Source organism: Corylus avellana, chromosome 7 (assembly GCF_965113065.1).
Source record: "Corylus avellana chromosome 7, dhCorAvel1.hap1.2, whole genome shotgun sequence".
In the NCBI taxonomy this organism is placed as follows: Eukaryota; Viridiplantae; Streptophyta; class Magnoliopsida; order Fagales; family Betulaceae; genus Corylus; species Corylus avellana.
In genome coordinates, this window is record NC_142496.1 from 7,918,745 (window position 1) to 7,945,028 (window position 26,284).

At 35.9% G+C, this 26,284-nt stretch overlaps 2 protein-coding genes and 1 pseudogene across 3 annotated transcripts; 1 reads left to right on the forward strand and 2 right to left on the reverse strand.

Annotated features, from left to right (window-relative positions):
- On the reverse strand, positions 1-999 carry LOC148584421 (uncharacterized). The gene has a single exon (XM_088518437.1). The coding sequence runs from the start codon at positions 997-999 to the stop codon at positions 1-3; it is 999 nt and encodes a 332-aa protein (XP_088374563.1).
- A 10,164-nt stretch (positions 1,000-11,163) lies between these two features.
- Positions 11,164-12,111, forward strand: LOC132184969 (toll/interleukin-1 receptor-like protein). The gene is made up of 2 exons (XM_059598775.2): positions 11,164-11,698; positions 11,847-12,111. Exons 1-2 carry the CDS (start codon positions 11,202-11,204, stop codon positions 12,109-12,111), a joined length of 762 nt encoding a protein of 253 aa, XP_059454758.2. The 5' UTR covers positions 11,164-11,201.
- Positions 12,112-22,285: 10,174 nt separating this feature from the next.
- Positions 22,286-24,641, reverse strand: LOC132185700 (uncharacterized; annotated as a pseudogene). The gene is made up of 2 exons (XR_015912861.1): positions 23,968-24,641; positions 22,286-23,656 (listed from the first exon to the last, which is right to left on the reverse strand). The product of XR_015912861.1 is annotated as an uncharacterized LOC132185700 (transcript).
- Positions 24,642-26,284: the final 1,643 nt, after the last annotated feature.

Here is a 26,284-nt window from a genome sequence, read left to right on the forward strand (position 1 = left end):
TTATTCTTGGTAAAGCCGGTCCTTGATAGATTTCACATCTTTTTCCAAAGTCGTCATGCGGGTGTGTAAATCTTCAATGCTTCGGCCTTGAGCTTGAAGTAAGGAGATTATTTGGTTGAATTGACTTGAAGCATCGGATGAGCCTGAAGAAGACGCAGATGGAGGGTCTTGAGGAAGCGGAGGAGCATGAGCAGCTGGAGCTTGAAGCCTAAGTTGTGCATTTGACTTCAGCACAGTTCCTTTGCCAAAGTAGCCTTCAGGAGCTTCCATGTGTTCATTGGCAGAAATCTTTGGCAAAGTGGCATGCAAAATCTTTGTAATGAGTCCGCCATATGGTAATGCAATGGCGTGATCTTCATGGAACTCGATCATGGTCAATACCATATGAGTGCAGAGACAAAACTCAACACGTTTGATGATTCCATAAATCATCATTGCTCGTTCGATAGTTAAATGACTATGTCGAGACATTGGCCAAATATTCTGCAATAAAATCCGAGTTAACAATCTCTCTGGAGCCCGGACATAGCCAATCGGAATTTTGTTCAGGTCTTCATCCCATACAAGCTGCTGACTTGGATTTAGAACTGCCATGATTTCAGCTTTTGTCGGTTGTGGGTCATCATCCAGAAATGGGAGCGGCTTCTCATTCGTCAATGGAATTCCCGTAACTTCACTGATCAGCTCAGTAGTGATATTGAGAGTTTTCCCGGATACTTTGGTCTTGAATGACGGGGGACCAACTAAGTCAATGTCGTCGATGTTGTAGTAGAATTCCCGAACTAACCGAGTGTAGGCACTAACAGGAATGAACAAGGAGGTCCATTGATTTACTTGGAAGATGTCATGAATGAATCGAAACGGTTTAACTCGAAGGTCATTTTGTTCTACTCCCCGCTCGATCACAATTTTGCGAGTCAAAATCTTATCTTGTAGGGCAGATTTTTCTTCACGGGTGCGCTTTCTCCTGATTGTTGATTCTGAAATTGGATACACCATTTGCTGCAGTCATTTCAAAGAAAATAAACGAATATCTCAAATCATGGAAGAAATTATCATGGAAAATAATTTTTGAGATGAAACAAGTGATCCAAAGTGATCCCACAATCGAAAAAGATGCAACCTAAACAGATTTGAAATGTGGATTACATCAACCTTGTAATAGGCATTGAGCTATGTATTATCACAGTTGAAAAAAATCATGTATATATCTTGACACTTTGCAACCAACATCTAAAAACTAAATGTCTTGAAATAAAACATGGTAATGAAAAAAATGGAACACAATTTCAAAACTGAGTCTTTGAGACATTTTATCAAACACGTTATGGGCAAGAAAAAAATCATCCGTGAACAATCCATGAATTTGATTCAAAGCATTCCTAGTGCTATGCCAATCAATATTGAAAGACAAATAACAGTGAAGTAGATCAATGTGATTGAAAGAAAATGAAGCACACATGGATATTTGATTCTTTGAGGCATTTTATCAAACACAAGATGGGCATATAGATGTGAGCATGAACAAACACATGGCAAGAAGAGAAACCGAGTCCTAAATACATCATAGGTAATGTATTTGAGTAGGCTTATGTGAAAGAGATAGAATTATCAACTCTAAATAATCACAACAGCAATTCGGAGTTTCAAATTCAAACCCAACCATATTCATCCCAAGTTTTGATTTGAGCACAAAAACTGAAAAAAATAAAGGAGAAATAAGAACATACCGTGGATTGTTGGATGTTGAATGTAGGTAGAGGAGATGGACACACAGAGAAGCAAACGAAAGAACACAAAAAAAATTGAGAGAAAAAAAATGGTTCGGCCGAGCAAGAAATATGAACAATGGGAATGCAAGGTTTTTAAGCAACCGGTCGATACAACCAAAGCTGTATGCGTGTCCGGACATGTAAGCACAGTGTCCGGACTGCAACAATAAAAAGAAACTAAAAACAACAAAAAATTAATTAATTTAATTTTTTTTTTTTTTAAAAAAAAAAAAACAAGAAAAAAACATAAAACAAACAGAATTGTTTAGATATTTAATAACCCATGAGTGTTCTTATGAAATCTTAACAATTCGGAGTGGTCAAAAATATACACTTACACCATAAATGTACCATATGCAAGACACAACCTTATTCTGTGAATTCGGTCAAGTAAGCAATTATCAGAGATCTCATGTGATGGTGTAGTGTGTGAATACTCCCATTAACTAAGATTTCATCAATGAAAGGTAAATCTAGGCAGACATTTTGTAAAGGAAGACCAGCAGGCTGATTCAAACCACAGTAAAACCTTATACTGTTAGGACCTAGATTCCCTCATCCGATACACTCCCCCTGAGACTGATCATTTTCTTTTACCATGTCCTTTAGTGATCATCTATTTCCGCAATGATTTGATCACTGATTCTTTCTTTATGGACAGACAGAAGCAAAATGAAATCATCTGAGCTTATTTTATGCCCTTTTTTTTTTGTGAAAAAATGGTGGAATTTTTAGGAGCTAGGTTCAACTAACGAGTTGGTCAAATGGCAAGATTCTACACTGCCTATCTTCCAAACAAAATGTTTTCTCCAAATTTCCAAACACATAAAAAAATCTAAACCTAATGGGGGTAACAAGTGCACAATTTTGGAACATGAGAAAAAAAACTGACTTTTACTCCTTTAACAGTCTTCAGAAAAACAAAGTATATCAGAAACATATGGAGCAATAGATGTAAATTGCAGAAATATTGACCCCACTCATATGTGAAAAATTCATTTGAGCACAAGACATGAGTAACTGAATATCCAACAATTAGAAAAAAAATAAAATAAAATAAAAGAAGTAAAGATCCAAAAAACAAATCAGACAAAAACAAAAAAAATTGCCCTAGAACAGCTATAGACAAGTATCAATATGTGCAATTTCTAGGCATGTTCTATGTATACAATCATGAGAGATCGCATACACCAATAGCATTCCTGAGATACTCAAACCTAGATCCATCTAGGGGTTTTGTAAACAGGTCAGCTAATTGGTGTTCAGTAGGCATAAATTCAAGAGATACCACCTGGGTCTCTACCAAGTCACGGATGAAATGATGACGAATGTCAATGTGTTTCGTGCGTGAATGTTGAACCGGATTCTTTGAGATGTTGATGGCACTCGTATTGTCACAGTAGACAATCATTTTTCCTTGATCAAATCCATAGTCTGCAAGAAATTGCTTCATCCAGATGAGCTGTGTACAGCAGCTCCCAGCAGCTATATATTCGGCCTCAGCAGTAGAAAGAGAGATGGAGTTTTGTTTCTTACTCATCCAGGCGACCAGATTCGTTCCCACGTAAAAACATCCGCCTGATGTACTCTTTCGATCATCAGCATTTCCAGCCCAGTCAGCATCAGAATATCCTGCAAGTTCAAGATTTGTATTAGTAGAGAAATAAATTCCAAAATTGATTGTGCCATTTACATACCTGAGGATCCGTTTAACAGCTGTCAGATGGGATTCCTTTGGATTAGCTTGGAATCGAGCACATACACCCACACTGAAAGATATGTCTGGTCGACTAGCTGTAAGATAAAGGAGACAGCCTATCATGCTTCTGTATAAAGTTTGGTCAACGGATTTTCCAGCTACATCTGCACTCAGCTTAACACTCGTACTCATGGGTGTGCGAGCATGACTTTTTCCATCCAACCCAAATCTCTTCACAAGATCTTTGGCATACTTTGGTTGAGATACAAAGATGCCTTTGTTGGATTGTTGAACTTGAAAACCTAGAAAATAGGTCAGTTCACCAATCATACTCATTTCAAACTCTTGCTTCATTTCTGTAGAAAATTGATGAGCCTGGGAGTCAACTGTAGAGCCAAATATAATGTCATCTACATAAATTTGGACAATGAGAAGGTGACTGCCTTTCCTACGAATGAACAATGTACGGTCAGCCTGTCCTCGGATGAACCCATGTACAAGAAGATATGTTGTCAGACGTTCATACCAAGCTCTCGGAGCTTGTTTCAATCCATAAAGCGCCTTTTTCAACTTGTAAACATGATCCGGATAAGTTGGATTCTGAAACCCTTTTGGCTGAGCTACATATACTTCTTCTTGAAGAATGCCATTAAGAAAAGCACTCTTGACGTCCATCTGATACAATTTGATCTGGAGATGACATGAGATGCTCAACAAAATTCTGATAGATTCCAATCTGGCTACTGGTGCGAATGTCTCATCAAAATCCACTCCTTCAACCTGAGTGTATCCTTGAGCAACCAATCGAGCTTTGTTTCTTACCACTGTACCATGCTCGTCAGATTTATTCTTAAAGATCCATTTAGTGCCAATGATATTCTGATCTTTTGGTTTTGGAACCAATTTCCAAACATCATTCCTAACAAACTGATTGAGTTCTTCATGCATAGCTGACACCCAACTCTCATCTTCTAATGCCTCATTAACTTTCTTTGGTTCAAACTGAGAGAGATAACAAGAATGAGTGACTTGATTGACCACCCTGTTTCGTAGACGTAATCCTTCATTAACATTTCCCAGCAAATTTTCTCTAGGATGATTAAGTTTGATTCTGGAGGATGGTGCATGAGTGTTCAAGTGTGGAACTGGTGAAGGAGTCATGTCTTCAGTATCTGAAGGTATTGAAGTACGGACTGCTGAGCTGTTCGGACTAAGAGGTTCATGAGTTTTATCAGACATATCAACTTGCTCCCCCTCAACCTGAGTCTCTTCTTCTGCAAAATGCTCATTGGTAGTTTCATCATCGATGACAACATTTACTGATTCCATTACTGTCTTGGTTCTTTTGTTATACACACGACTGGCTCGACTTGTATTAGAGTATCCAAGAAAAATTCCTTCGTCACTCTTTGCATCAAACTTCCCCAAGTTTTCTCTATCACGAAGAATGTAACAGATACTTCCAAACACCCTAAAATATTTGACAGTGGGTTTCTTTCCTCGCCATAGCTCATATGGTGTCTTGGTAGTAGTAGGTCTGAGAAAAACTCGATTAACAATATGGCATGCTGTATGGATTGCTTCTCCCCAAAAATGTTGTGCCAAATCCTTAGCATGTATCATAACTCTTGCCATTTCTTGTATGACTCGATTTTTCCGTTCAACTACTCCATTTTGTTGAGGGGTTATGGGAGATGAGAATTCTTGTTTGATACCTTGCTGAGCACAATAATCTTCAAAACTTGAATTCTCGAATTCTCTGCCATGATCGCTTCGGATCCGCTTGATGAGACAGTCTTGTTCATTTTGGATTTTCTGAAACAAGATCTGAGCTTGTGCAAAGGCTTCAGATTTTTCTCTTAACAGAATTACCCATGTGTATCGAGAGAAGTCATCAACGATCACCATAATGTATTTCTTGCCTCCCAAACTAGCTGTCCGTGTAGGGCCCATGAGATCCATGTGAAGAAGCTCTAAGTTTCGAGAGGTAACAATCCCTGAGATCTTTTTGTGAGGAGTTCTAGTTTGTTTCCCCAATTGGCATGGGCCACATTTTCCTTTATCAGCCTGATGAATTTTTGGTAGATCAGCTATGGCTTCTGTCTTAGAAATTCTGACCAGATCATGAAAATTTAGATGCCCCAACCGTTGATGCGACAATTCTCCAGTGTCCAGGGTTGCCTTATTGCATATTATTTGGGAATTTGAGGAGAGACAATAGCAATTGTCAGCAGTGCGCTTTCCTCCCATCAACCATTTTCCTTGAGAGTCAAATATGCTGCATTCTTTCTTGAAAAACTGGACCACTAAATCATAATCACAAAATTGACTGATGCTCAATAAATTTGCCCGGAGACCTTCAACATACAGTACTTCTTGTGGAGTAGGAGCACCGGAAATTTCCACAATTCCTTGACCAATCACCTTCGATTTGCTGCCATCTCCATAAGTGATGCTTCCACCTCCTTTGCCTTCTTTAAGCTCTTTGAATAGCGACTTATCACCTGTCATATGTTTTGAACAACCACTATCCAGAAACCACAAACACGAGTTAAGCACACTTAAGGCAGTATGAGCAACAAGACATAGATGATCCTTCTTTTTAACCCAGACTTGTTCCTTTTGAGGAGGAACTTGCACATTTTTGTCAATTAAATTAGACATATCTTTTATATCAACAGAATTTGACAAAACAGCTAACTTTTCACTAATAAGTTTCACTTGAGCAGTTAAAACTTTTAGTTGATTTCCAATTCCAGGTTCATCTATTCTAGGGAAATTCTTCTGAGACCATGGTTGTTGAGCCCTAATTTGAAAACAGTTTGGTCGAGTATGACCTTTGACACCACAGTGAAAACAAGTAGGAATGAAGTTAGTCCTTACCGGAACTTTGAATTTCAATTTATTTTTCTTGGTCACATCTTCTGAACTTTCTTGAGGTAGGCAAGAATTCTCAATTTCCACATTTTTCATTTTAGGTTTCACAAACATGATTTTTGAAGTGGTTGCAACATTTGAAGAAGATGCATTAACATGTTTATTAAAACCCAATCCAGTCCTATCATGTGAATGTTTCTGATTTCCTAACATTTGATTCAATTTATCACTCGAAAACTTCTTTAAATGATCATTCGAATCATTCAAGTTCTTTTCCAGAGATTTCACTTTAGCAATCAGCATGAGATTTTCAGAAGTCAAAGTGTTTCGAATAGCTAAACATTCATCCATAGATTTCATTAATCTTTCTTTCTCAAGTTCAGCTTCTTTCAGATTTTTCAGATTTTTCCTATTCAGCTTGTTCAATTTATCACATTCCACAAACAAGTTATTATAAGCAGTTTGTAAATCCACCTCATCATCAGATTCAATTTCAGATTCATTTATCATGTGAGGTGAGTTAACAGTCTCATAATAATTATCATAAGAAGCAGTAAAAGCTAAATAATTCACTCCTCCTTCAACATCTTCTTCGGATTTTTCATCATCTGATTCATCACTTTGAGTGACATTGAAAGCTTTACCTTTGGATTTTTTCAGATTAGCACATTCAATTCGAATATGACCCCTACCCCCACATTCATGACATTTTCGTCCACTAGTGAACTTATCTTTCTGATCATTCTCTAAGTTCTCACGTGGATTATTTCTAAACTCACCTTTAGGTTTCACAAGAGTTTTTGAGTCACGATTTTTAAACCTTCCATTCACGGGTCTAAAAAATTTTCTAAATTTTTTAGCAAACAGGGCAAATTCTTCATCATCCCCAGAATCCTCATCAGACGACCCACAAGAATTGACTTTAACATTTTTTGCTTTAAGAGCAATGTTTTTAGTTTTCTTGAGTTTGGGTAGAATTAGTTCAAAAGTCTGAAGGGAGCCTACAAGTTCTTCTACTCTCATAGTGTCTAAGTCTTTGCTCTGTTGTATAGCAGCAATTTGTGGAATAAACCTCTCAGGCAATGATCTTAAGATTTTTTTTACTACTTTAGCATCATCCATTTTCTTTCCCAAATTAATGGTAGAGTTTCTAATGGCACTAAGCTTTGAATAGAATTCATCAAAAGTTTCATCTTCCTGCATTCTAATCTCCTCAAACTGAGAAACCAACATTTGAATTTTTGAAGTTCTAACAACCTTAGTTCCTTCATGTGTGATTTCTAACGTTTCCCAAGCTTCCTTAGCTATTTCACATCTAGAAATCCTAGAAAATTCTTCATTTGAAACAGAGATGTAAATAGCATTTATAGCTTTGTCATTCGCAGTAGCATTATTTTTTTCTTCCGTTGTCCATTCAGCAATTGTTTTGTCTGGACATGTCCATCCAGATTCAACAATATGCCAAACATTAATGGATTTAAAATAAGCTCTCATACGAATTTTCCAAAGCGTATAATTTGTTCCGTCAAAGACGGGAAGAGAATTAGGAGCAACCGTAAGAGACATTTGATATGGAGTCTTGGATCACACTCAGGAAAAAAAATTCCTTCACAGAGTGAACCCGCTCTGATACCAATTGAAAATTCTAAAACGACTCCAATTATCACCAACTCACACGTCTAGGAGTTTTACAGAAAATAACCAGAAAGCAGATCTAACTTAGCAGTTAAAAGATCAACCAAATACTGATATGAAATATGCAATCAAGAACACAGATATTTGGTTACGAAGAGGAAACCATTTAGAGCACTCTCTAAATGTAAAACCTCTCTGGGGCAGCCAAACCCAGGAAATCAATTCACTATATAGAAGAATAAGGAATACAAGAAGAATAACAAAACCTTTGATTCTCCCTTGCACACGACAAGTGACCCACTTGACTGCTACCTCAGTAGCCCTTTCCAGAACATCTGGCACGATTCTTCTAAAAGATTTCCTTTCACCGGAACTCCGATTGGCTTCACGTATTTTCTCTTCAACAATAATCTAGAACAAATTTTCTCTCTCAAAGCACTCTAATTTTTCTAAATAAAATACGTAAGTTACAATGGCAAACTCCCGTAGCTTAAATAGAAAAATACACAACATAAGACTGCCGTGTCCGGACATGGTTGATCTGAGGTCCGGACATGGCTAGGGTTACTTATTCGTAACCTAGTGATGTCCGGACCTCCAATTCGTGTGTCCAAACATCTCAACAAAAACGTGTTCTCTGGAACTGATGTCCGGACCCAACTTCTGGAGGTCCGTACATCTCCTTCAAACGTCACTTTCTGGATATCAGGTCCAGACCCAGCGTCTGGCGGTCCAGACCTGCTTCATCAAACTTAGCTTCTGGAAATCAGGTCCGGACCCAGCGTCTGGAGGTCCGGACCTGCTCTTCAAAATACCCTTGCTGGTTTTTGTGTCCGGACCCGTTTTCTGGAGGTCCGGACATGCCCCTAGAATTTGCTTCCTGAAACATTTTGAGGTGATTATTTTCATCAACATACATGCAAACCGAATGTGCCAAACCTAAACTAACAGACTTGATACTTGAGAGTCGACTTGTCAAAAACAAACGTCAATGGTGAGAGTGAAAGGACTACAGAAACTTCAGGGAAGACCATTGTTGATTTTTCTTATATCACTAAATTTGAAGTTTGAATTGGTGATTATGTCTGGTGTGTGAACAACCAGACCTTTTCCTCAAACGACAAATTTAACTCATCTTCCACAATGTTTTATTGATATTAAGGATAAATTAATCTTAGCACACACTTTGGCTTCATGTCCTGTAGTGATGAAAGAGTTCGGGCTTTATAGCAAATAAATTAAGTGTTCGTCTTTAGATCTCTTAGATAATCTACAATACATAAAGTGTCTTATTTATTGACATTTATAATATCTATAGTTGAATCAAGAGTGCAGTACATTTTCATTTAGAAATTATATTTCTTGCCATTTTCATTGATTATAATTGTTTTGTGCTTGAGATGCATTTAATGCCTTGATTAGTCCTCTCTTTGGATTCTTTCACTAAGCATATAAAGTTTCGGTCCCTTTTGTCATTTTCATGATAGGATTTTAGAAACGGCAACAATTTCTATTTACAAGTATCTTTTTATTTGGAATGTTTGGTTGATTGTAAATGTGACTTTTAAAGCTATTATTGTATTAAAGTTTAATACTGACCTGTCATAAATTTTATAATAATTTTAAAAATATTAGCAATTTAATTTTTTTTTTTTTTTTTTTTAAATTAGCATTACTATATTTTGATGATTGATGCCTTGATGAGAAAAATCATCTCATTGCATTGGTAAGGTAGCCATGAAGCTTCCTAATTAACATTCTTTTCCACGTACGCTAGTTTATTGAATGTCATCCATCTTTTGATGATGCAAGGCAGCATCGACTTTTCTCCTGGAGCATGACCAATACCTCTTTAAAATGTGCATTTAATCAAACGTGAGACACCCTCTTCAGCCAATTATTGCCTCCGTTAAGCTCCTCACAGATCGCTTCCAGCTCCGACGTCGCTCCCTTCGCTGCCAACCTCGGACCTCCAGCCAACGGATTCACAAATCAGTTGCTTCGATACCGCTCTCTCTCAGTATGTTTGTTTGTTTGTTGATGAAGTTTTCAGTAGTAGTAGATTTGTTTATTTATTTATTCAAATAATCAGGGGCAAAATTAAGGTTTTTGCCTTTTGGTGAGGTGCAGATATAACATTAAAATAAAATCTAAAAGAATATATTCTTTACAATTAAATCTTCAAATAGATATACAAGAATATGCTTTTTATAGCCGTATAGCACTATTCGTGTTCATAAATTATAATATAACTCAAAGAGATTATAATTCAGATGTAAAAAAGGATAACAAAAAAAATATCAAGTTTTCATAAATCAAAGAGAATCAAGTTCTACACTTGGTCTATACATTAGTGAAGAGTTGCTTTTGTCAAATGATGGGCTGTTTCATATGCTTCCCTTCTAATATAACCTACAAATCATGATTGAAGACCATTTAATGAGGTTTGAGTATCATCAATCAATATTTGACTGTAGAGACTCTAACAAGAGCCTTCCTATCACAAATCATGCATAATTTTCGACACATCTTCCTCTAGAACTTGTTGAAGCGCCACGTCCTTGCAAAATTTTATTGTCTTCTAAGTTGTCACGGCTTCGACTACTATTTAATCATACTAGTTGTACTCAATACTTTTTGCAAATAAAAATCATGTTATTTCACTAATTAGTTAATTAATCATCATAACTCAAAAGTAATGCTCAAATTTAATTCAATTAAAATTCAATATTCCAAAAGTAATATTATGTAAATATTTTTACAAAAATGCAATACATAATTTAGTAATTCAAAGCTTTTGCAACTATGTCATACAACAAGTATTTCTCAATTATTTGTCAATGATCCTACCTGACGCTGCTCAATATAAAAATTTGAAGTTTGAATTGGTGATTATCTCTAGTAAGTAGTACTGTAGTAGTCTGGTGTGTGAACAACGTACCAGCCCTTTTCCTCAAACGACAAATTACTCATCTTGCTAGTGATAGTAAGAATAAATAAAGTTTAGAGGAGGATAATGATTGATCTCACTGCATGGGACGTTGCCAGAAGCTTCCTTAACCTTCTTTTCCACGTCCACTTTACTTTTCTTGTTTATTGATTGCCATCCTTCTTTTAAAGCGTTCTCTTCCTTTGATCATGCAGAGCATGCAGCATTGACTTTTCTCCTGATCTCAAGACTTAAAGTAGTTCTAGATGCAAATATCCCTACAGAGAGGATGAGTTCTTCCATGGCCTTCCAAGGAGCCTCATCCTCTTCTTCTTCCACCCGTCCATTGACATACGATGTGTTCTTGAGTTTTAGAGGCGAAGATACTCATCAAAATTTTACTACCCATCTAAATCATGCTTTGCGTCTAAAAGGAATCAACACTTTCATAGATAATGAGCAGCTTAGAAGTGGAGAGGAAATTTCTTCAACACTTCTCAAAGCCATTGAACAGTCAAGGATTTCAATAGTTGTATTCTCTCCAAATTATGCATCATCCAGACGGTGCTTAAACGAGCTTCTGAAGATCATTGAAACAAAGGGACAAAAGGTTATACCAGTGTTTTACAATGTGGACCCTTCAGATGTAAGAAATCAAAAGAACAGTTATGAAGAAGCCTTATCTAGACATAAAGAAAGGTTCAAAGATGACACGATGGTGCAGAGCTGGAAGGCAGCCCTAACCAAAGTGGCCAATTTTTCAGGGAGGCATTCAAAGAATTATAGGTATTTCTTATGAGTCTTGTGCATTTGTTGTAGATTTTTTTTTTCTTATTCCAATTACTTATGTACATACTATGGGTCTCTCTCTCTCTCTCTCTCTCTCTCTCTCTCTATATATATATATATATATATAATCTTTTGTATTTGATAGGAATGAAGCTGAATTCATTGACAAAATCGTTCAAGATGTCACAAGAATCATGAAACGCGTTGCCAATCATCCAAAAAAAGACAAAAAAGACAAAATCATTGTGCAACGCGTTGCCAATCATCCAAAAAAAGACAAAATTGTTCAGGATGTCTCAAGAATTGTGAAACGCGTTGCCAATCATCCGAAAGAAGACAAAATCATTCAGGATGTCTCAAGAATCATGATACACATTGCCAATCATCCGAAAAAAGACAAAATCGTTTAGGATGTCTCAAGAATCGTAAACCACACATACTTACACATAAGAATCGTGAACCACACATACTTACACATTGCCAATCAGGAGAAGAAGAAGGAGAAGAAGAAGAAGGAGAAGATGAAGGAGGAGAAGAAGAAGAAGGAGAAGATGAAGGAGGAGAAGATGAAGGAGGAGAAGAAGAAGAAGCAGAAGAAGAAGGAGAAGAAGAAAGAGAAAGAAGAAGAAGAAGGAGAAGAAGAAGGGGAAGAAGAAGAATGAGAAGAAGAAGAAGAAGAAGGAGAAGGAGAAGGAGAAGAAGAAGAAGAAGAAGAAGAAGAATCTGAAGATGAAGATGATGAAGAAGAAGAAGGAGGAGAAGCAGAAGGAGAAGAAGAAGAAGAATCTGAAGATGAAGATGATGAAGAAGAAGAATTTGAATAACCTTTGGAACATGGTGTGATGGTGATCACTCACTTTGGAATATTTTAGTAAAATAAAATTACCTATTTTGAACATCTGAAAATGAAAAAAAAAAACATTAAAAGAGGATAGATGGAATGCAAGTTTGTTTCCATTTTACAAAGTACTATATATATGATTCTAGCAAGTGATAAAATATGGAGAAATTTATGCTTTGATTTTGTTGGCACACTACTAATTCATTACCTTACTAGGGAACAAACAAAATTCAAGGCATATTGTTAGATCTGCCTAAAGGAAGAAGCATGACGTGCATGAGTTCCAAGGCTCTCAAGAAGATGAAAAGGCTTAGACTGCTAATGGTTAAGCCTATGATGAAGTTTTAAGAGGGGCTTAATTTTCTCCTTACTGAGTTATGATTGCTTGATTGACATGAATGACCTTTAGAATCTTTGTCATCCATAGAACCTTGCTGTTTTAAGAATGCCTGGGAGACATCACAAAGGATAGGGAGTCGAGGTACAATTATTGTTTTTAGAGAAATGATGTCTCGACCTCCTCATGCTTTTTATTTATTTATTTATTATTTTATTTAATTTTTTAATTTTTAATTTTTATTTTATTTTTGACGTTGAGACCTTAATTTCCAATTTGATGAATTTTAGATTTGTGTTTCTGAAATTTGTAAATCAGCCGTTATGGGCTTCATCTCACACAAGATTTTGAGGAGGTTTGTTTTGTGGAGAAGAAATGTGTTTGATTACGGGTTTTGATTGAACTTTATTAGAGTATGCATATATTTCTATTCTAGTTTAGGAATATGATATCCTAGTTTATTTATTATACCTGGTTCTGTTTGGTTACGGGAATAAGATAATCCTTATCCCAGTTTATGTAATTTGAGGATATGATATTATTGGAAACAAAATGGTTGAAAAAAAAAGAGGGGGGGGGGGGGGGGGGGGTGATGAAACCGAGAAAAAAAAATGAGAGGCTAAGTTTCCCATCTTTAGGCCCTTTGTTGAACTAGACCAATTTTCGGCCATTGTTGGCCCAATATCTTTGGCCTTTGTGGTATTGTATCAAAATCTAAGCCCATTTAAGCCATTCGTTGGCTTTTATCTTGGCTCCTAGTTGGTCTAATTTCAACCATTTGTTGGTTTTTATCTTGGCCCATAGTTGACCTTGTTTTTGAAGATTCTCGGCCTATTGTTATTAAATGCCCAACTCCCTATGCCGATCATTGTCAACTTATTTTAAACTCAAGATTTCAGAATCTTTTACCTTAAGTTTTAGGGAGAGTGTTATAATATATTTGAATGACCCTAAAATTAGGGATTTGATGAATATTAGATTATCCTAAATTTATGGAATTGATTATGATTGGATCACCCTAAATTAGGGAATTTGATTAAGATTATATTTATGTGTAAGCTCTATAAAATTAGCATTTTGTATTGGGGTTAAATTCATTATTCCCCTGTGGTTTAACTTCTAGAGTTTACTTTTTATCATTGGAGGTACCATTGGTTTGCCTAAAGACGACTCTATCTAAATTTCGTCCATAATTTGATAGAACGTCATGTCAATACCAATAACAAATTGACACGTGTCCATATAATTAATTAAAAAAAAAGAATTTTTTTAAATAAATTAAAAAATTGTGTTTAATTAAATTAAAAATTTCGGGGTGGCTGTAGCTGCCCCCTTGGCCATTTGGGGGGTGGCCAGCTAGCCCCCTTTGGCCATGGGATCTGGCCAGATGGGGTCCCCTTGGCCAAAGGTGACCAAGTGGGCAGCTACGGCCACCCATAATTTTTTATTTTTTATTTAATAAAAATTCATTAAATATATTTTTTTAATGTTTTTAATTTTTTTTTTTTAAAAAAATTATTATTTTTAATTAATTATATGGACATTTGTCAATTTTTTTTTTTTTTTTTGTGTTTACGTGGCGTTCCGTCAAATTTTGGACGGAATTTAGATGGAGGTACCATCTCCGTCTTTAGGCAAACCAAAGGTATCTCTTGTGATAAAAAGTAAACCCCAGGGAGCAAAAAAAAAAAAAAAAAGAAGTTAAACCACAGAGGAATAAGGTATTTAACCATTTCTATTGTAATAAGGGCCCATTTGAGAGTGCGATTTCAATAAGTGCGATTTTAAAAATTGCGTTTTTAACATCGCTACTTTTTAAAATCGACAGGCGTTTGGTAAAACATACTGAAAAGTACTTTTTTTTTTTATCAATTGAGTGTTTGGAAACATTAGTATATAATTGCGGTTTCAAGACCAAATTACCAATAAGGATGAACAAGACAGAGAGGATGAAGGAACAAAAAAAAAAAAAAAAAAAAAGAGAAAAGAAAGGTTTTAATATATTTTAGGTGGGTATTCTTGGTATTTTTTTTCATTCCCGTTCTAAAAAAGGTAATTATTGTGCCAAATATATTTTTAATAGAAATTGTGATTTTGTTTTAAATTTGCACTTTTTCAAATAAGCACCCTCTAATCAGTTTATGAAAATTGCAGATTTTTTTGCAATTTTAAAATTTGCGTTTTTAAAATCGCAATCCCAAACACCCTAAAGTTGCGATTTGGTTTAAAATCACAGATTATTTTTTTAAAAACCCACTCCCAAACGCACCCTAAATGTCAAGGAATAAGGACCTGTTTCAGTGTGTGTTTGAGGGACTTAAAAGTACATTTAACACTCAAAAAATCTATTTGAACAAAAAAGTACCCGTTTGGGTAAAAAAGAAAAAAAAAATTTGAAATCGCTTTTAAGAGTCAAAAAAGCTAAAAAATGACCAAAATGTACTTTTGGTACAAGCTTATAAATGAAGTTTTTGCCAAAAAACACTTTTTGACTTAAAAACTATAATTCTCAAATGCAATTTCAAACATGCTCTAAGAGTATAATGTAGCCATTTGGGCTTTATTCTATCTTCAAATCGCCGATTACCTGATTGAATACGTTGATGTGTTGGCTTAGATCTGAGCCCTCCGCCATCATCAAGCCATACAACTGCTGCTTTAGTTAGAGCTTGTTCGACAACGAATTTGACATATACCGACTTTCCAGTTTCATCCAAACTACCGCCGGAGATTCTTCGTCCATGACGTGATACATCACGTCATCTTCCATACAAAACCGAATAGTAGCCACCACTTTAGCCTCAAGTTCCTTCCAATCTATATTTGCCATCCCTTCTGATTTCGTCCCATATAATGCCTTCACCATCCCTTATTGCACCAACAAACCCTTGGTACGTTTCTGCCATAACTCGAAATTACTAGATCCATCGAACTTCATCACGTCGAACTTTGCAGAAGATGTACCAATCCCAGCCATCGTAGAATTAGGCTTTGATACCAATTGTTGTTACTGTGTACAATAATTGATGAACAATATAGAATCAATAAGAGAGAGAGCCGAAACACAAATTTAAGAGAGAGTCGAAACACAGATTTAACATGGTTCGGCAATGTGCATACATTCACAGAGAGGCGGCTGTATTTTACTCTTAATGAGTCTGGGTTACATTATAATATATATATATATATATATATATATATATAGGAAAAACCTTAAACCCTTCTTGTACGTACGTATTAAGGAAATCCCCAAAATACCCGTACCGTGCTGCGGGGACGTTGCCCCCGCGCCCGCACAACCTAATCGTTTCCCCCCCAGCAAACTTAATTATGCCGATGGGCCAATAGACTCCCGTGAACGTCACTATCGTGATGTTCACTCCGCTCTCGTCTACTTGGCCTTCCACTAGTGTTAATATGAGCCACCAATTTCAACACCTACTTTGTAGATCAACGACTCCTCGGATTCCTTGTAGCGTCACTCCTCGGAAAATAGTAATCAACACAAACCATTCTGAAGGAAATATCCTCTAACCCATTTAAAATATTATCAAGTGTTCATAAACATTCAAAAGATACATTAAATTTCTGTCCTTAATTTATTAGTCATGAAATCCGTAACTTGTATATGCTATATGTGTTTTTCTATTTTTCTTTATATATGTAGTTTTAAATTTAAGTTTGCATGAAAAAGTTGAATCTTCTCAATCTGAATTATTTTTACAATACAAATGAAAATAGAATAGTTTTTCTTAGTTTATGGTTGCTGCAATTTTAATTAGAATTTGGTGAATCGGATGGTATTTTAACAAATTTATCGTTTCATATTTAATGCTATTTGTATAAGGTGTTTGCTAAAATGTCTCTCGTTAGTAGTGTTGTAGTATTTTTGTATAGGGTGTTTTATGGTGGTGGCAAATTTGACATTATGAAATTTTTGAAGTAAAAAGTGATGATGGTGGTGGCAAATTTGACAAATCGCGAAACACCCCCATTTCATACTAAAAAATATGAAGGAAATTCAAAGACAAAAAATGCGAATTTAAACCGAATCGCAAAAATAAATTGTTTAAAATTGTTGAAAACATAAAAATGATTTTCTAAAAAACGTACAATTTTAAAGAAGAAATTTCTATTTTAAAGGTCAAACTGTGTTTTCCCTAACGATGATGGCATATATATACATCGGATCCGGCTTACCTTAGCCGCTTCGGGGAGAAGGGGAGAAGGAGGAAGAAACCCATCCAGTTGCGATTGGTGAGAAGGAAAAGAAAAAAAAAAAGAAAAAATATAATCATCATTATATTTTATTGCCCCATCACACCTAAGCCGGATCCATATACATCACTCCGTTGTCGCTTCACATTCTCTGGAAGCTTCAAATTAAAAGTAAAAAGAGATAAAAAAGGAAAAGACCCATTCTATCGTTCCATATCAGAACAAAATTAAACCATCAACATGGTAGCACCGAAATTATCAAATCATAAAAATATAATTGGAGATTTGAACTCTTTCTACCCAGAACATATCATACGAAATTAGGAAATCATAAGAATTTCATAAAGCAGTGAAATCAATACATAAATCATAAAAGTAGCCCTTTTACTCTGTCCTGTATATGAAGTTTAAACATACATTAGCAACTCAAGACTCTTATTTTATGACTCTTATTTTATGCGAGAGATGGTGCCTCCTGTGGGATATAATGCTATGGAATGTTTGAAGATGGGGCAGGCGGTGGGCGTCGTTGTGATTTGTCAACTACTCATTTTCTCAGCCCCATGCCTAGAAAAGCCCATAACCTAACATTGATGAGGCATAAATTTGGACTGGAATCCATAAAATTAAGAAAGTTTATGATACGCGGAATGACTATTACATTGAAAATGAATAGTTATATATTTATAGGATATTAGGAATAGAAGAATGTTGAATGCAATGGCTATTTATATTTACTCTCAGTCGATAATAACTTTTATAAGGTTTTGGTACAAACCAAGACTTTCGTACCATCCAGTAAGAGGTTGACACCTCAGCTTGGAACAAGAAAACTAAATAGGGACAAAACATCATTTTATACCAAATTTACACCTTCAAAAAATTGTTTATCTACCTTTTACATTGTCCGCCTATCATGCGGCTGCCCAGTTGGAAGCCGAACGCTACTGCAATGCCGGTAAGTTCTCTCCGGGAGAAGAGCAAATATGCTCTCCTTTTTGTATCATTTACTGCTAGGCCGGATTTGCTCGGTTTTTGTGTCAAACACAAAAGAAAACATCCACCCAAACTGATACAGCGTGATTTAGTAAGCTGTAACGAATAACAACATTAAGTAGCAGATATCTATTTCCAGATCTTGATTCTATCAAAGTATCTAAGAAATCTTCTCTAAACGCTAGATTGCTATCTGGGGTTTGAAGGAAAACCATGAAGAAACTCAGCTCTAAGACTTCTTATTGAACAAAACTCAAATATAATCCAAATCTACGTTTCTGGATGCTATAAACATGTATTTATAGGCCTGTAGAAACTTAGATTTGGATTATATTTGAGTTTTGTTCAATAAGAAGTCTCAGAGTTAAGTTTCTTCATGGTTTTCCTTCAAACCCTCGATAGTATCTAGCGTTTAGAGAAGATTTCTTAGATCCTTTACAGAATCAAGATCTAGAAATATATATCTGATGCTTAATGTTGTTATTCGTTGTAACCCACTAAGTCACGCTGCATCAATTGGTATCAGAGCGCAGGTCACTTTCCATGAATGGGGAGGGGAAGCCGTTGTGCAAACATGAACGAAGTGCACGTTCGCACGAAGACAACACGTAAGGAGCAACTGGCAACATGGTGGCAACACATGGAAGAGCAATTCAATGCTATGAGGGATCAAATCGAAGCTCTCACTACCCGATTATCCAACATAGGTGGTCACAACAAACATCATCATTGACCCCCACTGCATGTTTCAGAGGAGGAAGATGAACATGGCAATGGGTACAAATCTGGGATCTCTTCTGTGGAGCGCCGAACGTAAGGCTGTTAGCCCCCTACGCAAGCTCATGCCACTCGGTGGGAGAACGGGTTCGAACTCGACATTCCAGAGTTTCAAGGGGGTCTACAACCTAAAGAGTTCCTTGTGACAGAAAAAATAGAAAAGTCTGACCAAAAGAAAGTGCCTAGATAGGCGAGAGGGATTAAGGGTCAATTGGTTGTGGAGGAGGAAGATGAATTTATTGAGGAAGATTCTTCGATAGATTGGGCCTCTCCACCAATCTATTACACTTATCCTGACGAAGAGGAGTCATTAGAAAAGGTAAATCTCTTGAATGCTATTGACAATTCTGCTTATGAGACTGTTACACACCATGTGCTTGATAAGAGCCCCGAGGATAAAGCCTTTGATTTGAGTGTTGCGCCAATTAACTATGTTGATTTTATTGGAGTAGATGCTATTTGGTCAAATTCTTCTAACCAAATTTGTGATGAGATCTATATGGCGGAGGGGAATGTCCTACCAAAAAGTGACGGGGTCGTTGCTAGTTATTTGAAGATTTTCATGACATATGGGAAAGACAAGGTACGAAAAAAGCATGACAAGCCTGATGTTTGGCAAGGTGATGTGATGGGCATTCAAGATAATCATCATAGTCCCCTAATGATTAGGGGCATTACGTGTATTGTAGGGTGTTGTCCTTATTATGATTTTGAGAAAAGGGGAATGGAACGAGTTGACAAGGCACCCGAAGGATCGTAGAAAGACTCATCCGAATTCGAGGATGAATTCTCTCCAACAGGGGGAGAATGATGTAGGGTGGAAATTACCCCTACGAACAATGATGTAGGGTGGAAATTACCCCCTACGAACGTTAATGGTGAGGATGTGAATTTGATGGCGAATTCTCTTCAACTTAGGGAGGATGATGTAGACTGGAAATCTAAGGATTCCATAAAAAAGAAAGATGATGTGCACCTGACGAGTCTTACAAAAACTGTCATATCTATTATTTCAGACCTCGGATTAGAGCAAGCATGGTGGCTTTAGAAAGCTAATTCAAAGATCTACAAAGTTATGGTTCATGAGATTTGGCTAATTCCATTGTTTACAATGTCAAAACGGGCAGCAAAGAGTTCCCTCGAAGTCATGTCCAGACATGGATTCTTCATGTCCGGACACATCTATGTTTTAGATTACGTTTCTTTATTTCTTTGGTGCCCGTTTGGACAAGGGTATGTCCCGTCCAGACAGCCATCATAGAGTTTTTAAAACTGACTTTAATTCATATTTCTTTTAGGTTTAGTGTTTGGGGGCATATAAATACATGTTTTATAGACCCTAGAACATAGATTTGGATTATATATGAGTTTTTATCAATAAGAAGTCTCAGAGTTGAGTTTCTTCCTTATTTTCCTTCAAACCCTAGATCAGCTCTAGTGTTTTGAGAAGATTGCTTCGATCTTTGATAGTCTTAAGATCTAGAAGTATTTATTCGCTGCAACCCACTAAGTCATGCTGCATCACAAACCTGCCCAGCCCAAATTGTGTGAACCCACCCTTGTCAAGCCCAATTTGTTTCCTTCATCTAAGCTTTGTAGTTTTGCCACAATGCCAAAGAAAGACCATGTTCTTCGACCAACCCAACCACCGATACATCAACTCCCAGCTTTGCGATCTCTTCAATTTTGCGCTACCCATGCCCATCGCAACAAACTTAGAGCAAATCTGCCATGGAGTGCTGCTTAATGGAATCAAGACCGTGGTTTGAAGCGGATAAACCTAACGGATGATCCCAGAAAGAGAGAGGGACAGAGATCAGGGAAAACTTACCAACATGGCCGCGGTGTAATGGGTGGTTAATGTAAATGGTAAATGAAGAGCTTTTTAAGGTGTAAATTTGGTATGATTAGGTGTTGTATTCCTATTTGGTTTTCTTGTTCCAAGCTGAGGTGTCAACCTTTTATTAAAAGACACAAATGTCTTGATTTGTACTAAGACCTTAAAGAAGTTATTCTCTAATCACTTTGACGAAAACATTACATTTTCACTGGAATTAAACAAAAATTACTAAAACACACGCACTTTTTTTAAAAAAAAAAAAAAAGAAAAAGAAAAAGAAAATTGAGTCTCTGTTTGTTTAGAATGTGAAACTTCAACTGCAGATTCGGGCAACCGGTGGTAGGAAGATTCCAGCTAACTCCGGGGATCAGAGGTGGATTCCAGCTAACTTCGGCGAGCCAAAAGAAAAGGAAAAGCATATGAAGCGGTTTTAGGGAATAGTGATAAATACCATATCATATCCATGGTAGGAAAAAAAAAAAAAAACAAAACCGGGTTTAAATGCACTGTTTACATCCCATGCACATCACAAATCAGCAAGATACGATGTAAATTACGCTTATAGGAGGGAAAAGAATAAAATATAAAGCAAGAAATGGTGAGGCATCCATTAATTACTGCTGTGAAAATTAGAGGACGAAATAAGGCATGGTAAAGATGGAAGCGACGAATATACAATGAGAATGAGAGGACGAAATACGGCAGAGAAACCCATGGATCTTTATGATTAAACCAAGACCTTTATTGATACCTTCAATATATAGCCTCATTTTAAACAAATAGGGGCAGTGAGTGAAAGTGATCATCTTGGCCAGAAAAAAATAACATAAAAAATTATAGTTTTTTTTTTTAAAAGAAAATAGTGGTGAGTCTGGGAAGAGAGTCATTTGACCCACATAATCAACTTTGATTCTTACATAAACTTTTTGACTTTTAATTCCAGGAATTGATGAATATTTGTTACAAAAATGGATTCATATCGATAGATATGGGCATGAATGACGCGAAAGCCGCGTAGTGGAATTCTACGCAAGACCACAAACTTGAATCAAATATATCAATGTCTAAGTCAAAAGGGAGAAGACCCAATTAGGTGGCATGATTGAAGATTGACGCCAATGATAGCTAGAGCTTCTCAACACATCTATGTCTCATGCCAAAACCATTCTCCTCCAAGATATTAGTATTAGTAATCTGTCCCTTCCTCCAATTAATACCACCATTTATCTCCCCCTGCACGTGTCCGTCAACTATCATCAGTGTTAGAATATATTATTTCCTTTGTTAAAATATTTTATATTTTCGTTATTTAATTTGTAATGTAGGGTTTATTTCTTTCCTTATATATTTTAGGGTTTAATTTGGGTTTCTTGGTCACTACTCATTGTCTCTCTATAAATAGAGAGTTATGTAATATTGATTGAAACAGTGAATATACAAGATGTAGCCCATATGTCTCTCTCCGCTTCCGCTCTCTTTTCTTTCTCTTTTATATTTTAGTATTTTATATTCTATATATATTTTCAACATGGTATCAGAGCTATTTTATATTTTATATATATTTTAACAACCAGCCGGTCTGACCCATGTCCTTAATACCCGTAATCTTCACAATTTTCCCATCTCCAACCGAAGCCTCCTCAACTAGATCGATGCGCACACCCAAGCTTCTCGACCCGGAAATGCTCGATGTTCGCAATGGGCAAGAAAGATAATGCAACGACAAATCGTTAAATCACTAACTATCAACTCAAAAGAACTTTAATACAAAATTCAGAAGACTTTGAAACAGCTGGCATTCTTCAACTATAATTTACTGAGAGAATTTTCAACGTGCTTTATTCATGTTTAAACCACTAGATTTATACATAATATCACCCAATAATCCTAATAGAATTCGATCAACGACTAATGAACATATATATCAATAAACGGCCTAAAGATAAATATTACAATGAGATTACCTAAACCTTACCCCTAACAACTTCTTTCTTATCAATGACTTGATAATATTTTTATTCTAAAATACTAAACCCAAATTATGATCACCAGAATTTTCCTCTTAGACATTAGCTTGGTTATATGCTTGACCCGTTATTGACTTGCGTCTAAAATTACGCAACTTCTTCACCATCCAAGAGAGTGGGCGAATAATGTGAGTCACAATAACAATCACAATCACTCCAAACCAAATATCTGCTAATATTTGGACCAATGAGCCATATACAGAAAATACTTCAACCGGGGTCACCAAAGCCACTGCAAATATATAGGCATATGTCATGGACGCGACTGAGATACTCATGCTTAAAGTCAAAAACCACATAAAGAAGTTGGTCGTAAGAGGAAATCCACTAATGACTAAAAATAGGACGCACACAGATGCAATGAAAGAGATGGTATTGCAAGATATGAAGGATCGATATCGGTATTCATTTGAATTGGAATTGGAATAAGATAAAACTGCTGTGCCGGCTTGACATATATCATCTTCCCCACAATTGGAACCGGTGGAATTGGATGTATTTTGTTGCCAAACGCCACCTGGTGGATTGATCCCAGCTTGGAAAGCCATGCTTGCAATCACAGTGGCCACTACCATCAATGTGCCACGTGTTTCCTCGATCCAATTTTCCTGGTACTTCAAGTGTTTTACTAATGATGAACACACGTATCCCAACGTCTCCTGAAACTTGATCGAGTTGGCTGTCTAGACAGTGCTAATCGTGCTTCATCAATGGTAACAATACGACTCGGTGTTAATGGTAGGGAAGAATTTAGATCCATTGATCTTCTGACACCGGCTTCCTTTAAAATGCTTTGGATTTCAAAACATTTAAAGTCTCTTGGACAGATCTCTACGACATCTAAAGCTGTGTAACCAATCTTGTTCATGGCATTAGCATCTCTTTTTATTTCCGCTAATGAAAGTAAGTATTTTATGGCCTGCACTATCACCACACTATTGTTTCAGCCAAACTATACTAATAGAAAACTCTAAAAGGACTTCAAAAAAAAAAAACCAAAAAAATTTAAGTTAACCACATCGAATGATGTTTTTACTTATTCTACAAATATATCTTCTTCCAATTTAAACATTGAGTCCTAATTTATAAATACAAACAAACTTACGTAGAAGGGAAGGAAAACCAAGAAGTCTAGATCTCAAATCATTTCTTGATAGTTGAAAAAAAATAAAAAAATAAAATAAATAAAATAAAATTCTAAGAGAGTAGCCATAGATATAGTTAACGCACCTTAATTTGTTTGAGCATCACAGCTAAATGCAATATGGAGTTACCATCGTGGTCTTTAGAGTTGCGAAATTCATCACAATCAGCTGATTCCATTAGCAATTTCAGAGCATCCAAATGACTGTAGTGAACACACAAGTGCAAAACAGTACTCTCTCCATTGAGATTCACCCTGATGGAGTCTGGTTGAGCAATAATTAACTCTTTTATTATCTCTATTCTTCCTCTCATTGCGGCAAAGTGGAGAGGAATTTTCTCATCTTGATCAAAAGAAAAGCAAACACTTGTATTTGCTTCCAACAATGCTTTTACTATCTCGGTGTGGCCTTCAGCAGAAGCCAAGTGGAGAGGAGTTCGTCCCGATGAGTCTACCTCTTCTGCAAGTTTAGATTTTTTGCTGACAAGAACTCTAGTAAATTCAAGGTGGCCAAGCAAAGCTGCAATGTGTAAGGGGGTCTCACTAAAAGATGTGAGTGAAACTTTATTAAGGAGAAGTGGATCTGTTTGGATCAAGGTGTTCAAGGTGCTTACACACCCATTGAGAGAGGCTTGATAGAGTGAAACCATATTCTCTTCTTCAACATGCATTCTATCCATCCTTCACTTGTGAATGTGAAGATTGAAGTAATTTCAACAAGAAGTTATATACTTACTAGAGCTCATGACCAATAAAAAGGGGAAAGACTCGCGATCTTTCCTCCCTTCATATTGCGCTTTCATTCTTATTCAACATAAGAATGAAGAAGAACATAAATGGTCCACTCGATCTTTGACATCTGGTTCTTGGAATAATGGAGAATGAAAAGAGAAGCAAATTAAGACACGTTATAATCTAGTGGATGATTTTCTCCAGTCTCTTTTATCCGTGAAAAAGCATGTAGATACTGTTAGAAATAATGCAGAAGATACAAACCTGCAAAAAAAAAAAAAAAAAAATGTAATATGTGAGCATGTGAGCAAGTGAATTAAGCCACGACGAAAAGGAAAGTGTTGATGGGAAACTGCGAGGATGCACCTGCTTGCGGTGTTAGAATGTATGTACGTTGGAACCATGGGTCAATAATACTATTATCAATAATATATATATATATATATATATATATATATATATATATTATTGAATATATATTATTGATACACTATTATCAATAATACTTTCTAATCTCTCTTGCTAAATTGACTACCACAACGTCATCAGTCATTTCATTTCAGATAGTTATTTTATGCTCGAGAAATTTTAGTTGTTACATGTCGTATAAAAATTGGAGACCTTAGAATAGAAGTTGTGATATAATAGGGTGATCTCAAATAGGATAACAAGATGAAAAACTCGGTGGAAAATATATATATATATGAGGTTATTCCAACTAGTGGACTTTAAAATAATAATATAATTTTTAAAAGCTCTACAAGTTGGTTCACGCCTATTTCAAATTCTAGGTCCACAAAATGTTCTCAAATGTTCTCAAAGGCTCTATAAGCTAGCTGATTTTTATGCCTACAGTAAAGTTATTGAACCTAAAGCATTCTTTATAAGCACCCGCCCACTACCACAGTACCACTTGAGTTTTTTTTTTTATATAATTCCAAGTGTGTCCTAAACCTCTGCCTATAAATAGGCTTGGCAGTGCAGTATTTTTATCATCCCAGTCGATCTCTCTTTTTCGTACTAATTGTTCAAAAGAAAGAAAAAAGGGAAAGAAAAAGAAAGTGAGTAATAAGTAGAAAAATATATAGGTTTTAATCTTTGGAGCTTCATCAAGTGGGAGTGCTAGGCATAATTCTTTTATCATTAGTTTATGTCCATTCTAATTATTAGAATTTAATTTATGTTGTTATGATATCTAAATTGCTAGGGAAAGTGTGAATGTATATCTCAGGGAAAAATATTATATACAATCATCATTTTAAATATTATAAATACGTCGTTGTACTACTTAAATTTTATTAGAGATTTTACAATAGCGCCGTTGTGATGCTCAAGTAATGTTAGAGATTTTTATGAAATATTACACTAATGGTAATGCCCATATGAAAGTATGAAGAAAAAAAAAATGCTATATAGTCCTTATGATGCCCAAATAGTATTAAGGTGTTTAGATAAGTCATTATGATGCCCAATTGATACCAATATATTGTAAACATGTCGTTATGCTGTCCAAATTTTTAGGATAAAGACAAAGCATAAAAATAATGTTTCTTGAAGTATTTTAAGGATCCTAGGATTTAAAATGAGGCTTAGGAATAAAATAAAATAAATTCATTTTAATGTGAAAAATACAATAGTAATGCAGAAAGTATATTGATGAAGGAGACTGCA